General features: G+C 45.6%; 2 protein-coding genes across 3 annotated transcripts in view; one reads left to right on the top strand and one right to left on the bottom strand.

The window, feature by feature from the left end:
• Nucleotides 1-15,380, bottom strand: part of SYN3 (synapsin III) — a gene marked incomplete at both ends in the record, with an annotated part of 182,874 nt that overhangs the window by 78,890 nt on the left and 88,604 nt on the right. The window lies entirely within an intron of this gene.
• The window catches only part of TIMP3 (TIMP metallopeptidase inhibitor 3), a gene marked incomplete at its 5' end in the record, with an annotated part of 38,224 nt that continues 35,031 nt past the window's right edge, over nt 12,188-15,380 (top strand). The window contains one exon of the mRNA XM_082011303.1: nt 12,188-12,311. Coding sequence (XP_081867429.1) covers nt 12,188-12,311 — 124 coding nt within the window. The remainder of the gene's footprint in view (nt 12,312-15,380) is intronic.

The following is a 15,380-nucleotide window of genomic DNA, read 5'->3' as shown; positions in this document are numbered from 1 at the left end:
GTTTTATATGGAGGCTGACTGCTGCCTGCCAGCCAGAGCAGAGTGCTAGAGGCAGTCTTGTCCAAGATGTCCTAGTCAGTCTTTCATTTCCGGTCCAACACAAAACCAGGGCTGTCTGCCCAATTAATAACACAAACCTGGCTTCTGTCATCTCAAGGAATTGTGCTCTCCTGTCCTTGAGGGACATAATAACTACATTTTTCTCCTCCTAAACAGCTTCCCAGAATTCCTCACCTGACTCAAAGCCTTCTTAAATCCATGAACTAAAAATAAGGTTACTGATCTGATTCCCAGGCCCTGGACTCAGTTTTCTTACAGAGTGGAGCCAGCATCTCTTCCAGATACCTTAAGGGTCCATACACCCTTTTACTGTCTCCAGTCCCACACATACACCACTCTGAGCATACACTTCGGGCCTGCAGAGCACCGTCTACAGATTTGTGTGTAGAGAGGAGTGGAGATCAGGAGAGGGTATCCACAAGAAATTTAGGGGAAGAAAAAGTGCCATCTGTTGCTCATGTTTCTGGGAAAATTTGGTTGAAACAGGAGGAGTCATTCTAAACCTTTTACCTTCCTTTTATACCCTGTGGTACCTCTGGACATCAGTTTCATCCCAGACTGTATAGTCTTTCCATAGATTTTATGGAAAATAAAGCATTGACATCAAATCATCACCGGAATGTAAAGCAGGTAAGACTCAGACTTCCATGAACATGGCATCTACAGTATGAATGCCACATGCTGCAAACTCCTTCACTCCTGGCATCACAGCTTTATTGCCACTGTGTTCATTTTGAACCCTAACATGTACTCTTGTGCCCTTTGGCAGAGACTCGCTCTGCCTGTTATGTATCAGTACAGTGTTTGGGACATTGTGGTTTTGGTTTTCCTACAGAAGAGCAGTGCCAATAAATAATGAAAACATGTCAGTCATAGTCTGCATACAAAAGGCAGTGTCCATGGGATGATAACATCTTTGGTGGTTACCATAAAATTTTCAAGAATAAGTCATTCCCTTCATATACTCTAACCCCCCCCCCCCAACTTGGTATGCAAAGAACTTCTAATATGAATATATCTCCCTTATTTGGAAAAAATAACATCGTGCTTCCAGTTTCCTGATCCCACTTCATTCTTGATATTTGACCTGCAGATTAGAGGTTTTCACGTCATCTGTCAGCCCACAGAGAGTATCCCAGGTTCAGTGTGTGTGAGATATAGGAAAGGGACATTAGGAACAGGCCAACCACAAATAGCTAATATTAGCTCTGAGAACTGGAGTGCTGAGGTCTCTGAGGAACACTAGTCAAAGAAAGAAAACAGTTGTTTGCTAAACTCCCACTTACTCTGCTGCCTCTGAGGACTCCTGGCTCACATCCCTGCCCAGACATTCTACATGGCTATTTAAGAGGATTTCCCCCAACCCTTCCCCCTCCACTGGCCATCATTTTCCTCTTTTGTAACTGCAGTACAGAGTGATACGGGATTCCTGCTCCAGCAGCAAGTTGCTGACTGGAAACAGGAAACAGGGGGGCTATGCAGAGCTCAGCCTCCGAGATAACACGGACGTCACACCCACGTGCAGACAGAGATGCTTCTCACATATGGTAGTGATCAGCAGCTCCCCCTTTTTCTCCTTTTCCGTCTCCCCCAGAAAGGCTCCAAAGCCCTAGAGGGGCCGTATATCGAGTTAGAAGCAGTCTTTAGAAAGCACGGCTGTGTGAGGCCTCAGTTATCATGGAACATGATTTCTTGCATAATTCTTTTAGATTCTCTGAGACCAGTAAATTTGAGACTGTAAATCTTCATGTGACCAGAGCATATGGCCTTAGAATAAGACATAGAGTGAATTAGAGAGAGACAGCCTATCTTCTGCAGAATCTGATTAAGGGAATCCTTTGAGAACTATCCCTGATATGCAGCCATGGGCATGGCTTTAAAAGCTGCCCTCCTCCCTCCTTCCCAGAGACGCCTGATGGGATAAGGGCTTTTTTTTGCAGCACCAGCTTCTCCTCTTTTCTCATTCATATTCTCAAAAGTCTTTTTTCAAAATAAAACTGAATGGCTATGTCTGCCTGTCCTTCAGATTATAGCGGGGTGGTGGTGGGGGAAGATTGTTTAAAGTAATTGCATTCATACTTGTGAAAACACCTTAGGGGAGTTGGAGGCGTTGTCTGAGCTAAGGAGCTAGGTTCTGTCTCTGCAAGGAAGAGAAGAAAATGCTCTCGCATTCGCTGGAATAAGTTTTTGCTTCCTCCAGCCAGCTCTCTGTGGTGCTATTTGCTTACAGCCATGCACAACTAATGCTATACTAGCCCCTCTAGGCTAAGATGCCATTATATATGATGTTCAGATGTGAAGGTTTATTCCGGATGGGGAAATCAATTTCAAATAAAGCAAAATACTCCCTTCCTAGCCTGCTCCTCCTTCCATGAGGCAGGCTATGTTCTGTTTGATGATCCTGCTTCTTTGGCACAACAAATTCCTTGAAACAAATGTGACTTTATGCAAGTATCTGTGGGAGGTTTTCTCCAGCAATACCTCATTTAATCTGAACAGTGGGAGTGAGAATTGCAATGCCTTCAGAAGGGATTCCCATAGCTATACTGTGAGATAAAGGAGACCAGATTAGTGTCTTCTCTTCTAGCTGCACTAAGGATTTGCCTGCATTGGGCAGACCTCCATCCCTCCCTTCCCTTTCCTCTCACTGGGATGATGGTGGTTCTGCTGAACTTGAACTTGAACTGAGAGAAGAGGAAGCAAGATTTTGGTTTAAAAATGCTTGGTTGTAATCTACAGGACATGAAGACACGGCTTAAATGAAAATACATAGAATACTTGTCTATCTAATTTTCACACTGTCATGTGCTGGGGAAAGTCTGCTGGGGAGCCACTTCTCTGTTGGCAGAAACTGCTGTTGCTCAGACTTTTTGTTGGTTGTTTTCTGTGAATTATCCCATGAGTAAAACTGTAGATCCCCCCCGTGCATTGCAGAACCTTTACACTGAGAGCACTTTCCTCCCTGACATCAGCTAGGTGTCTAGGGAGAGCCCTCCTTCCTCCCTGGCTGTTGTGGTGAGAGATCAATCTCTTCTTGCAGTTAGCTTGAAGCATTGCTAAAATAACTGGCGCACTTACTGGGAGATGGCAAGAATGGGAGCTATGCTGTGGAGCAGCCCCTCAGTCAACTGTCAGCCAATAGGCATAATAGTCATGACAGGAGAGGAGATTGTGCTATACTCAGCTAATGTTGGACACCTGCTACCACTAAAAATGTTCAGTACCTCTCCAGCCTCTTAGCACTTGTGACAAACCACTGCACTGGAGCAGTCCAGGCTCTCACAGCAGACCACTTGGGCTGATGCCAAACCCCTGGCCAGCACTCCGGGTGAGATTTGGTGGCGTTGTTAACTAAGGGCAAGCTACAGAAAGGTGTTTTCTCACTCAGGGCACATGTTCAGGCTTTGGTACCTTCACAGCTGAACTCCTGGTGTGTAAACCATACACACATTCAACATCTTCCTGGTTCCTGCTGGCTCTGGGTAGTTCCCATTGCTGCCTCTGCTATGCATTTGAAGTCCTTCTTTCTGGGTAGTACCAGTGGAGTGCAAGTATATTTACCGTGTGCCTCCCCTTCAGAAGAGCACCCCACTGTGAGCTACCGTGTTGCTCTTGCTACAAGCCAAGTTAAAATCAAAAGAGTTGAACCCTGTTAGTATAGGAGTCTGTTTTTTTAAGCTTCTGCTAATAAAGCATGTGGTCATAATCCTAGCCCTACAGTGCCTGGTAAAGATACTTTCATTCAGTGTGAAGGAAAAACAGAGGAAGTTTGCTCCGTTCCTCTTTCTTGGCTTCACCTCCAGCCATGCTGTATCTGGTTACAGATTAACTCTTGCTGCACAATGCCCGTTATCACTCACAGTGAAACGGAAACCAGGGCTACTTTGCTAAATGAACAGAAAGGTTCTGTATTTACGCTGTGATGTCTTTCCATACTTCTGTGTCCCCACAGAAACACCCCTCTGAAGCACATGGAAAGTCACAACTAAGGGATAGCTCAGGGCATTCAGAGTAAAGGAAAGGGCAACAGGGGCTGTAGATTGCTCCCTCTGTGTTCAGTGGAGAAAGAATACTATTTTCTCACATCTGTGCTAAATCAAACACTGATCTTTTCACTCCTAACGTTAATACATTAGGTGTGGAACTCACACTGCTGACCTGAAAAGGTCCTTTGATGAATGGATTGCTCTTCACTCAGGAAGAGCAAGACAATAAACAAACGACTGAGTCCTCACTCCAGGCTGCAGATCTACCATCTCCTCATATTTTGTCTCACACTGTACACCAAGATTTATGGAAAAAAATTCCAAAAGAGTGAGGGAACAGAAGTGCTGCCTTTTGGTCCAGAGAAGAAAGGGATCTGTCCTTGAAATCTCACATCAGAAATCCCCCAGCTTCTACCGGCTGGGACTGTTGAATCTGTGCGGGAAGGCCCTGCCTTAAGTGAGCAGTCAGCTACTGTTTACAATACAGCATTGTCTGGAGAACATAGGAACAAAAGCATTGAAAAAGGCAATTTGAATTTAAAAAAAATCCTGTGCCAAGGAAACAATCTCTGTTGGGATCTCCACCCAGAGGAACTGCTGCTCACTTTTGACACCCATGTGCTGACATACATGACAGGAATCAAAGAGTTCGTTCCCTACTGGGACACTATCCTCATCATCAGAGACCGTTCTCATAACTAACACCTTTCTTTGCAGAATCAGGTGAGAAACTAGTAACAGCTGGACTATAGAGATGAAGTGACTGGCTTATTCCTGCAGGAAGTTTCTGCAGGTTGTGCAGGGAGAGGCAAGAGACAGCAACTTTTCCTGCAGCTGCACCTGTTCTGAGAAGACCTTTCCTTCAGACCTGACAGCCTGATGCTGTCTTCAGGCTCATTAATGTAACAAAAAGAGGAATGCCAGCCCCGTGGTGCTGCTCTTTCTGCTTTTTGCAAGTATGGTGATTCCAGGGGATTCCAACATGCTTTAAAACCAGTGGCACATGCTAGGGATTGGCTCGCCTACTGCACATGGAGGGACTGCAGCTCTGCTAGCCTCAGGATGGTCTAAGAGATACAGGATTACTGCCTTCTGCCAGGGATCTTTCTCTACCTCCCTACACTCACACAGGGTTGTGGAGACCACTGTATCCTGACAGTGCCCTCTGATGTGTAGGAGAAGGGGAGAAAGGTTATGCTGGGGGATGAGGGAGTGGGCTCAGTTTGTGTCCTCAGAAGGTTGGTGAGAGGCAGAGAGGTGAGGGGAGGAGGATCTGGTTGCTTAACATGCCAGAAAGTTCATAACCTCAGGCCAGTCAGCTCCCCTTCTGAGAGGGGCTGTATTCAGCTTTCCCTGTGGCCCTTCATCACTGTGAGAAGCCAAGACAGCTCTTGAGAGAAGATCAGGGATGCAGTGGCCAGCCACCTTCAATGACAAAAATGGAAAATAGGAAAATGCAATTCTGGACTGTGCCAGGATGCCCGAAAAGCAGCTAGAAACTCCATTACCACTGCCGAGCAGAGTGAACCTCATCACAGGGAGAGCAACCCGCTGTGACCAGAGATACTTATCAGTCTGACAGGCTCTCTGTCTGCTAAACATCAGGGAGCTGTTTGGACCCCCACAAATACACCCAGCAACTGCAGTGGCCAGTACTCAAATGTAAACCCTTTCTCAGAGAAAGAAACATTTCCTGTACAGTACCTAGGAGGAGGCACTATGAGTGATACTACAGTGAGAGATACAGAACGTGTAAGTGCTGTCCCACACTTGAATTTGGGCAGGACATTAAGGCTCCAGTGAAAGCAAGCAATGAGATCTCTGATGACCACACCAACCTTTAGGCTCTCATCTCACTGAAAGGAAGGCTTGCCCCACAGCTGCTCATGGAGCTGATGCAGAGAGCAGATGTTACTGCTTTTCTGTGTTTACTCCTTCTTCCTCAAACTCCCCTCCAAGGCCTCTGCAGAGATATTGTCTTCTTCAAGTTAGGCTGACAGAAACGTCAAATGTTGATTGCAGCCATGAATCTGCTCATGAACTCTGCTGGCCACAATGCCACAGAGCTGCCTTAAAGCTCTCTTAAAAATGTGAGGCATTTCAGTCATTTTAATTACTGTGCATTGCATAAGCCAGAAACCAGTTCACACAAAGGAACAACAGAAAAGTGATTTTCAATCGCTCTCACTCTCTTCTCTGCTTAGTGTGAGCCTCCAAAGCTCTGGGAACACCAGCTCTTATTACCATTTGAAGCACTTCATCTATCTGAAATCTCTTCGTTCAGTCACTTAAAGCTATTGATGCAGTTTAGAAGTGTTTGAAAAAGAAAAACCTTCAATTTGGAGATGGCTACAGCATCATGAAAGCAAAGCAAGAGAAATGGAAAAACTTATTATAAACAAAATCGAGAGAAAATTAATTGCTTGAATGAGGCATAGGCAGGTAGAGCCAAGAAAATCACATCGTGTTCTCCCCCCTGACTCTGTCAGACCATCTAATCACAGCCTCCTGGCTTGAACCCTGCATGGTACTGAGCCCTTTGGCCCTGATCCAGAAATGCACTTAAGCTTATATTTAACTTTGTGCATGTAAATGGTCCTGTTGACTTCAGTAGAGCATCTTGTGTGCTTAAAGTCAAACATGTGCCTTAGTGTTTTGCTGGATTGGGGCCAAAGAGTGCAGTCATGTGCAGGAAACCTTTTCAGCTTGATAAGGCTGTTAAGAGATATTTCCTGGTTGCCCTTCTGCAGCTGATGCCACATTACAGCCGGACTGGAGGATCCCTGCACGACTGAGAGGGTGGTTGCATATTCTGCTATCCTTTATACTATAATACTCCTGGTGCCTATGGTCTGCTCCCAGGCTGGACACTCTCTGTAAGCAAAATCTGTAAAGGGTCCTTGAACATTGAACACAATGTAGAACTGTTAGAGCTGATGAAGGTTTAATGGTAATTAAAAGCTTGGGATGGGATAGAGTGTTACCTATGTCTGGCTTGCAGACAGGAAGGTGACATAATTCCTTTGTAACCTCAGAGAAAGAGATCAAATGAATTTTTTTCATATGTATTTATAGAATCAAAGACATTTTTGAAGATAGTCTTCTTATTTTAAGTAGCATAGGAAGTTCACTGATACAAGAGGAATTAATAGTGGAGGAGTTTTTTCCAACCTTTTCCACACTCATAAATCATAGCAAATACGAACATTTTAAACAAAACAGTATTCTCAAAGGACAGTGTCAGAAAAAACAGATGTTCTGAAAAACAAACTGATAATCAGGAAATACAAGAATCTTTTGCTAATGCAATGCATGACCACTCTGTACTGCTCTACGACATGCTCTGATGGTGCTGTTAAAAAAGACATCAGATGGCTCTGAAAACATCATCTTTCCCATCTGCTGCATAAAAGCTGAAAAACAGTGATATCTCCTAGAGGGTGTGATGTTGAGCTGGTGTAAAAGATATGAGGATCGTCAACTTCAAGAAAAGTTTTTAGGACAAGAAGAGGCTTTTGAGCAACTTGTCAGCTGGACATTTTACAATGGCAGGACTCTGTGCTCATAAATCAAGTCAAGTTACTGTCGAACAGTTAAGATGGAAAAACGCCCATGCTTCAGAAGCTGTTAAAATTAATATATTGTTCATGGAGGTGGCAGGACTGTTTGGACTGCAGGCCGAAGTCTCCTGATTTCGTTCATGCCATCCTCAGTTTAAGCCAGCTGAGATCTGGTGATGAGCTGGAGTGTACATCCACTACATGTGTCAGGGTTTTTTTCTCTGGTGATGATGGTAGTGGGGGTATTTTTTTCTCTCTTTCTCTCTTTCCCTCTTTCTCGCTTTCCACCTCCCTTCCTTTCTCCCTGCCTTTCTTTCCTCTCCCTCTCTGTTTTTTGGCCAGCAGTTCCTGTAGTTTGTTGAAGCCCTTCTTCACTACTTAGATTCAGATGCTTTTGTCAGTTCAGAAGCAGCTTTCTGCCAGCACCTGGCATCCCTCACAGTGAAATGTGGTCAGAAGGGAAGTGAATATGCCTTTAGTTCATTTACAGCAACACCTTATGCCTCTTGAAGAAACATCCCAAAGTGCTTTTAACTCTGTCTCTGCAGCTAGCTCCGGGATCATCCTTCCCAGGCACAAGCAGGACTTGTGGAAGAAAAATGCTTATCGTTAATACGCTCCTGATGTAAACTGCAGGGAATATCTATGGAAGCGTAAGGTCATTCTCTCTCCTGAAATTTAACCCGGCTTAACATGTTTCGTTTTCCAAAAAGTGGCTTCTTTAGACATCGCAAGAAAGCTAGCCTTCATCCGCCAAAAAACGCGAGCATCCCTTGCAGCGCAGTGCCCCCTAGCACTGCCTCTCCGCCCGCACGCAGGGCGGAGGGAAGGCGGCCACTTTGCTCAGTCAACAACACCTGCAGGACACGGCTTTCCCTGGGAATTTTCACACCAACTATTGACCCAGCCCAGTCATGCTTAGCTTGTGGGATCCGACAAGATCACAGCATGAAGTGGTGTGGCTGCCCAGTAAAGCAGAGAGATCCTTAATTGTGTTCAACAGTGTGTTCTTGGTGGAGGACTGAAATAACATAGATTTCTTTATTTGGTGACATTAACCAAATGTGAACTCTGATTTTCTCATATGAAGATCAAGGTCTTTATTTTCTCCTTCTTTCTCTGCTACATTTTTATGGCCATATAAGGCTTAAAGTTTTATCTAGGCAAAGGAGCTGAATGCTAGTTTTTATTTTATTTTTTCTCTTTGCAGTTTCTCCCACGCAGACAGGACGTAGAGCAGAAATTCAGAGAGAGTTCTCCTTTCAGGTCCTTCATTGACTTTCTGTGTTACTTTGACCCCATTATTAAAATTTTCTTACATAAATAAACACTCAGAACCCCTGCCTGCCTCTTCCAGAGTGCACTTTACTGGTAGGTCTCAAAGGAGAGAACCTAATATCAAATATCTGATAGATATTATCAGAGAATAATATACAATATCTCTATTTACAGATGACAAAATGAATGTACAGGCAAGTTAAATGATTTAACCAAGGCCTCCCAGCAGGCCACTGGCCAGACTCAGCTTTCCTGACTATTATTTACCTGTGATTTACAAAAATAAAGCACTCTGGTTTCTGTGTATGAAATGTACCTTTTAAGTGGCAAATAAATATTGTTATTATTGTACAGTATCCAGTCCTGGTTGAAAAACCTGCATCCCTACTACTGTAGAGAAGTTAATCTCTTTGAAAAAGAATATCTAGGTGTCAAAAAAGGTGAATCAGCTAAGTCCTAACTGAGTGAACACAGGTACTACTACTTCAGGTAATGCTAACACATGCATTAAAAATTTTGGGGATCACCTCTCAAGTAGTGGTATAGAAGACAGTGGTAAGCCTTGACACACAGAGAGCCTGCACACCATCCCTTCCACACACATGTGTCCTACCACTGGATCAAGCTGTGGCACTCCTTTTCATCCTGAAAAGTAGTTGCAGATTACTTCTGAAAAGTGAACTAGATCCTGTAATCAGCACAAGCTCCATGGTACTTTAACAAGCTTGGTCAGTCTCACTGTAAATGATTTACTTCCATGCCTTGGAGGGCCCTGTGTAACTTCTAGCCCCCTTCTTCTGCCATTTCAGAAATTGAGAAGATGACTGACAGGTTTGTTTTTCAGTCTCCTCAATGCGTCCTGCATCTGTGTATTACACTCACTCTTAGCATTCATACAGCACCCAACATCTTTAAAGCTTTTTACCAAGTATTCAGCTTATTAGTCCTCAGAACATATAGGAAAGGTGTTATTTAGAAATGAAGAAAGATACTCAGAGGAGTTACTTGGCCAGAGGGCCAAGGGAGGTGTTGCTGGAGCTGTGATTATAATCTAGTTGTGTGGGGGCCAAACTCTCTCTTATTTACACCAGTGTCAGGTTATGGAATAAGTCCACTTCCCTCAGATACTGATCTGAGATGTTCATAGACCAGGTGTATCATGATGCGGGTGATATCAAACTTTTTACAACAAAGAAATAAATGAAAGTGCCAGACACACCTCATTTTTCTTCCGTGTTACTCTGCTGCGGCTGGTGGAGTTGTTCCTTGTTTACACCCAAAGAGACTGAAATGACAGTCCAATCTGACGGATTCAACTTCAGCTGTAGTACCTCGAGCAGACAGTCCAAGTACCTAAGGAGTTTTTTGCATAGGGTTTCTCATATTGTAATTTGGGGGCCCAGCGATTCAGACACAGATGTGTCTAAATCTAATGTCCTGTTTAATACCCTGCTTCATACGCCTCATACATAATTATATGACCCGTTAGTACCTCAACAGCATCTAATATTTTCAGTGTGTTCACTAATACAGATTCATGAGACGCTCCCATCACTGTTATCCCCATTACACAGATTGGAATTTGAAGCACACTGGGGCAAAGCTGTCACACAGGTTGTCTGTGTCACAGCGAGGGTAGGAACCTGCATTTCTCACTGTCAGCGTTGTAACCTTGATCTCTACCAGCAACACCCATCCTGGAGCTTGTGGGTACTGATAATCTAAATAAAAGCCTGTGTTTCCATAAGACTGGAGGTTTTAATTTTATATGGACAGTATGATTAAAGAAAAGGTGTAGGCAGGCTGTGCTTCACCCAGATGGAGCAGAATTGTAAATCTAAAGACTTAGCTGACTATTTAGAAATTTAGGACAGCTGGTCCCTGGCCTTTAATACCAGCATAATTTATAACTAGACATGCTTAAGTCTTGTAAACCCCGTGGAAAGTACTCTGACATTATATACACTGGTTTGATACTGTGATTAATCACCCCTCAGTCCCCTTTGCAGGATAACAAGGCTGGCTGTATCTTGTGGCTGGCAATCTCCTTCCTTACAGCCCCAGCTCTTCTGTAACATTTAGATTTCTACAGCTGATAGAAATTTACGGTTCCAAAAGGGGATAAGGGAAAACAAAACTAACAGGATTTTTCTATAAATTCCACTAAAGCTGCCCTGCTAAAATATACTTTGAGATTAAATGTTGGGAGTGCCTGGGTAGATATGCTTGTCCCAGCTCGGTTTTAGCAGTTTATGACCCCTTGCTGACCAAAAGCCTGGTGAAGGGGGAGTGATGGGTGGTGGTGGTGCAGTGGCAGGAGAAGGAGCATTTGGGCAGGTTTAAAAACTGCAGGATGAAATCCTGGTTTACAGTTCAACTAGGTCTTGTCCTTCTTCTCTTCCGTCCTCTTTTTCACTGCCTATGGAAAGAGCAATAGAAGTAATATGCTGCACTCCCCTTGTGTTTTCTGTTCGCTTTCTGAAAACCCTTTAAAATACTATTTCACCTCCTCCAGTTTAAAAATCAGCTTGCCAGACAGCCGAGATGGTTTCGAGGGCAAACAGCCCAAGCTTTTCAAGCGGACAACAAACCCCGCCTGTGTTTTCCAGGTGCCTTTTTGCACCCTAAGGCACGGAGCCGGGCGGCTGAGGGGAGGCTGTTCCTGACTGGAGTGGCGGGGGACTCCTCGGGGCCAGAACCGCCCGGGCACTGACGGTCGCGGGACAGATACCTCGGAGCTACAACTAGTTTTTAAGAGTCTCACACCCCGGCCCGGCAGCGGCACCAGCCGCGGAAGACGGATGAGGACTTCGCCTCAGAGCGGCCGGCTACCTGCGCCACCGGCCGCGCGGCGCCCAACCGCCGCCCGCGCGCGGCGCTCCCCGCACTATTCCGTATAAGGCGCTGAAGCCGCGGCCGGGGCCCCGCCCCGCCCCCTGGCCTCTCCCGCCGATGAGGTAATGCGGGGCTCCCATTGGTCGGGGGCGGCGGCGCCCCCGGAGCCCGAGAGGGCGCGATCGAGGCTATAACTCCGCGCACCGGCCTGTCGCGGCGCAGCGCAGCTCTGCACCGCTCCGTACCTCTTAGTTGCTGGGAGCCGCGGACCTGCCGTGCTCTTAGGCTCGCACCGTCCTGCCGAGCGAAGGCTGCGCTGCCGAGGCTAGCGAGAGAGAGGGGCAGCGCGAGCAGGCAGGCAGGCAGCCGCGGCGCGCGAGCGGTTAGGAAGCGAAGAGTAAAGTCAGGCGAACAAAACAGCGGCTGCCCTCCTGCTCCGCAGAAGCGAGGAGGCACCTCGGGGGCAACATGACGGCGTGGCTGAGCTTCCTTGTCGTGTTCCTCTGCGGCTGGAGCCTGCGGGACTTGGTGGTGGAGGCTTGCACTTGCGTCCCCATCCACCCGCAGGACGCTTTCTGCAACTCCGACATCGGTAAGTGCCGCGGGCAGGCGCCGCCGCCTCGCCCTCGGCCGCCCGGGGCGAAGCAGCCCAGCCGAGGCTGAGGCGGGCGCCGTGAGGGCGAGCCGGGGCTCCTCGCGTGGGGAGGCGGCACCTGCCCCGCTGCTGCGAAGCCCGCGCCTCTAGAAAGTTCTATGGGACCCCGAGGGGGTGCGGGCAGCAGTCGGGCTGTCACCACAAGTAAACCTTCGTCCTGCGAGTGGCCCAGTGAAAGCAGAGGTGAGGCGGGTTACACCGGCGAGGGGTGACCTGACTTTTCAAGACGGGTATGTCTCGGCAGCTGCCGCCTGCGCCTGGGGAAGAGGAGAGGTGTGTGGTGGCGGACCCCCGCCCAGCCCTCCTGAGGGGCGGCGGGAGCGAAGTGCTGTGGCAGCAGGCTCTGTCCCGCAGCAGCGGCGGCAGCCTCTTCAAGAAATACTTTCAAGAAGTCAGTAATTGTAAGAGTGGCTTGTTTCTCACAGCAAGGCAAAAACACAATTGGAGGTGTGGGCAGCCAAAATTTCCTCCACAAACTGGTGACAAAGAATAAGAGGCAGGATTAGGATGAGTTCTCTCAAGCCAGGGAACTGCCCATGGCCGTTGGTGTTGGAAGGTGCGGCTCACACAGGCTTGTAGTGCTGCGCCTGTGGGCTGGAGAAGCAGGTGACAAGTGTCTCCATGCTTTCTGCAGGCTACCTTGTGATCTTTGCAGCTGTGGGAGGTGTGCAAACGTGCATGCTTTTTTGGGAAGTTGAAACACTTTTATTGGATCCTTGTTGATATTCTCCACTATGGGTTTTAGCATCCCTAAGGATGTTCACTAACTTTAGATGGGGGACAAGGGGAAAACCCAACATCTCTCAGAGGAAGAGCTAATGGAGACTCTGGATTCAAGTTCTTTGGTTTGTTTGTAGCCAAGGGTGGTTAACCAAATACGGTTGCTGCTTGGTAAGTGCCCTGTATATGAAAGTATATGAAAACAATTAGTGGTGTCCTTTGAGTTAATACTGAACACATGTCCACATAACAGTAAATACAGGCTGTCACTGCAGCAGTTGTGAGTGGACTGCATTAGTGAAGTCTTCTTGCACCTCTGGATTATCTTAGTAGTACAGTGTAAAAAGTGTTGAGGGACTTTGCACTGCTAGTACCCATACAGTACTGACTCTGAGCAGAGTCTGGAGAGAAATCCACCTGGCAACTGCTATGGAAGTCAAATAGAAAATAATTCTCCCTGCAGCAGAACACCCATTGCTATGAACCCTGCCAGTAGCTCTTTCAAGTTAGCCAAGCTTATTGGCAAAAAAAAAATCTCTCTTGCTTTTAACTCTTCTACAGAAACTGCAGTTATGCCTGGTTATTCATGTCTAGTTTATATAGTGTATCTGCTCTTGAATGCCAAAAAAAACATTGCATGTTAAAAGTGCTGGGAAGGTTACAGTTTGCTTCAGTGATGATAGCCTGGAAAATATTTATAAAATAGTTTTATACTGGGGAATTATTCCAGGAAACTGCAATATTCAAAGTTCTTGTTGCCATTTTCATACTTTGGGTCAACAAGCGTGCCACCTAAGTGGCAACTGCCAGGGAGATTGTCTTTTCTGTGAAAGTGAGACTGAGAAACCGTTTTTCCACAGCTAAAGCTGATGACAGCATGTGGCCTTCATTAGCTGCGTTTTGGGAGGTCTACTTTCTTGCTCTGTTAGGTCCCATTATACTAGATTAACGGTAGTTTTCAGTTTAATTCAACTTCTTAAAATGGTGTTAAATACATTGTTGTTATGAATACACGCTGATAAGTATATTTTTGCTAGGTTCATAAGTGACTTGGAGTATGGTAAACTATGATTTTTCATATAACAGTGCTCCTAAACTTCAGGGCACAAAGTTTTTCTGTTTTCTACTCAGATTTCTGGTTGAGGTTAACGTAATCTCCTTCATCTCTCCTTTCTATGTTCTGGACTCTTCATTATATCTCATGCCTTGGCTTTGCTCTGAGACATAGTAGTTTAAAAAGTTGATGTCAGTGAGCTGTCATGCCTTCAGACATCATGGCAATGCAAAGGAGGCGAAGCAGAAGGGGAAAGAGCAACTCACTCTAGTAGGTTACTTAAATGCAAGTTCGGTTAAGACTGAAGTTCTGTGTGATAGGTTGAAGCAAAAGTAAATCCTTACCGTAGCTAGAACTGTCTGGAAAATGCGGTGTTTCTGCAGACTGATTTTTAGTAAACGCCATCATATTCTTCATGTGTTGAAAGGGCAAAAAGCACAGTGAAGCTTTCTGGCTCTGGAGGAGTTAATCATCTCCATGGAAACTGATGGCAGTGTACTAGCCCAGTGTTTAGGCAGACTGAACTACACGCTGGGTTATAAAACACATTGTGGAGAAGAAAGGGACTTGGCAGCAAGTTTTTATTGCTCTTGAAACTCCGGACAAAATAACAGCTCAAAAGGGAGGAGTCAATTCAAGTAAGGACTGGAGCAAAAGGGCTTTTTAAAATAGCTCCTAAAACAATACAAGAAATTAACTAGCTAGGTGGCAGCCTAGGAGAGGTTTTTCATCTTCAGAAGCACTGAATGCTGAAGAAGGAGAAGACTTTTAGTTTAGGAGTGTAATGCAAACTCTTACAGTTGGTCTTCCATGCCTAGCGAGTGAAGTCCTAATCTCAAGTTTTTTCTCTTCTCCTTTACTCTGATCTCACTAGACATTTAATTTTTGATCTTCCTGTGGTTCAGTTCTGATACAGGCTCCCAGCTCTGCAGTCATTAGAAGGTTTTAATCTTTACAGAAACAGATGCTCAAATAAACCTGTCGGAAAGGGCAGGATTCCAGTATGTGTACATACTTTGAAAGTGAAGGTTGTGATCTTCTAAAGGAAACTTGGATTCCATACACAACAATAATTTTTTTCTTTATTAAAAAAAAGAGGAGCTACTGCCAGACTGGTCACAAGGGGTCTTTTCACTCAGCCTGTGTTCTGGTATGATGAATGGAGCAAAAGTGAAGAGGTGTGTCTCATCTGGCCTTCTGAGGTCAATCAATAATAAAATTGCTATTTTAAC

Source organism: Phaethon aethereus (assembly GCF_964289735.1).
Source record: "Phaethon aethereus genome assembly, chromosome: 1".
Lineage (NCBI taxonomy): Eukaryota > Metazoa > Chordata > Aves > Phaethontiformes > Phaethontidae > Phaethon > Phaethon aethereus.
This window is presented reverse-complemented; position numbering and strand designations above follow the sequence as displayed.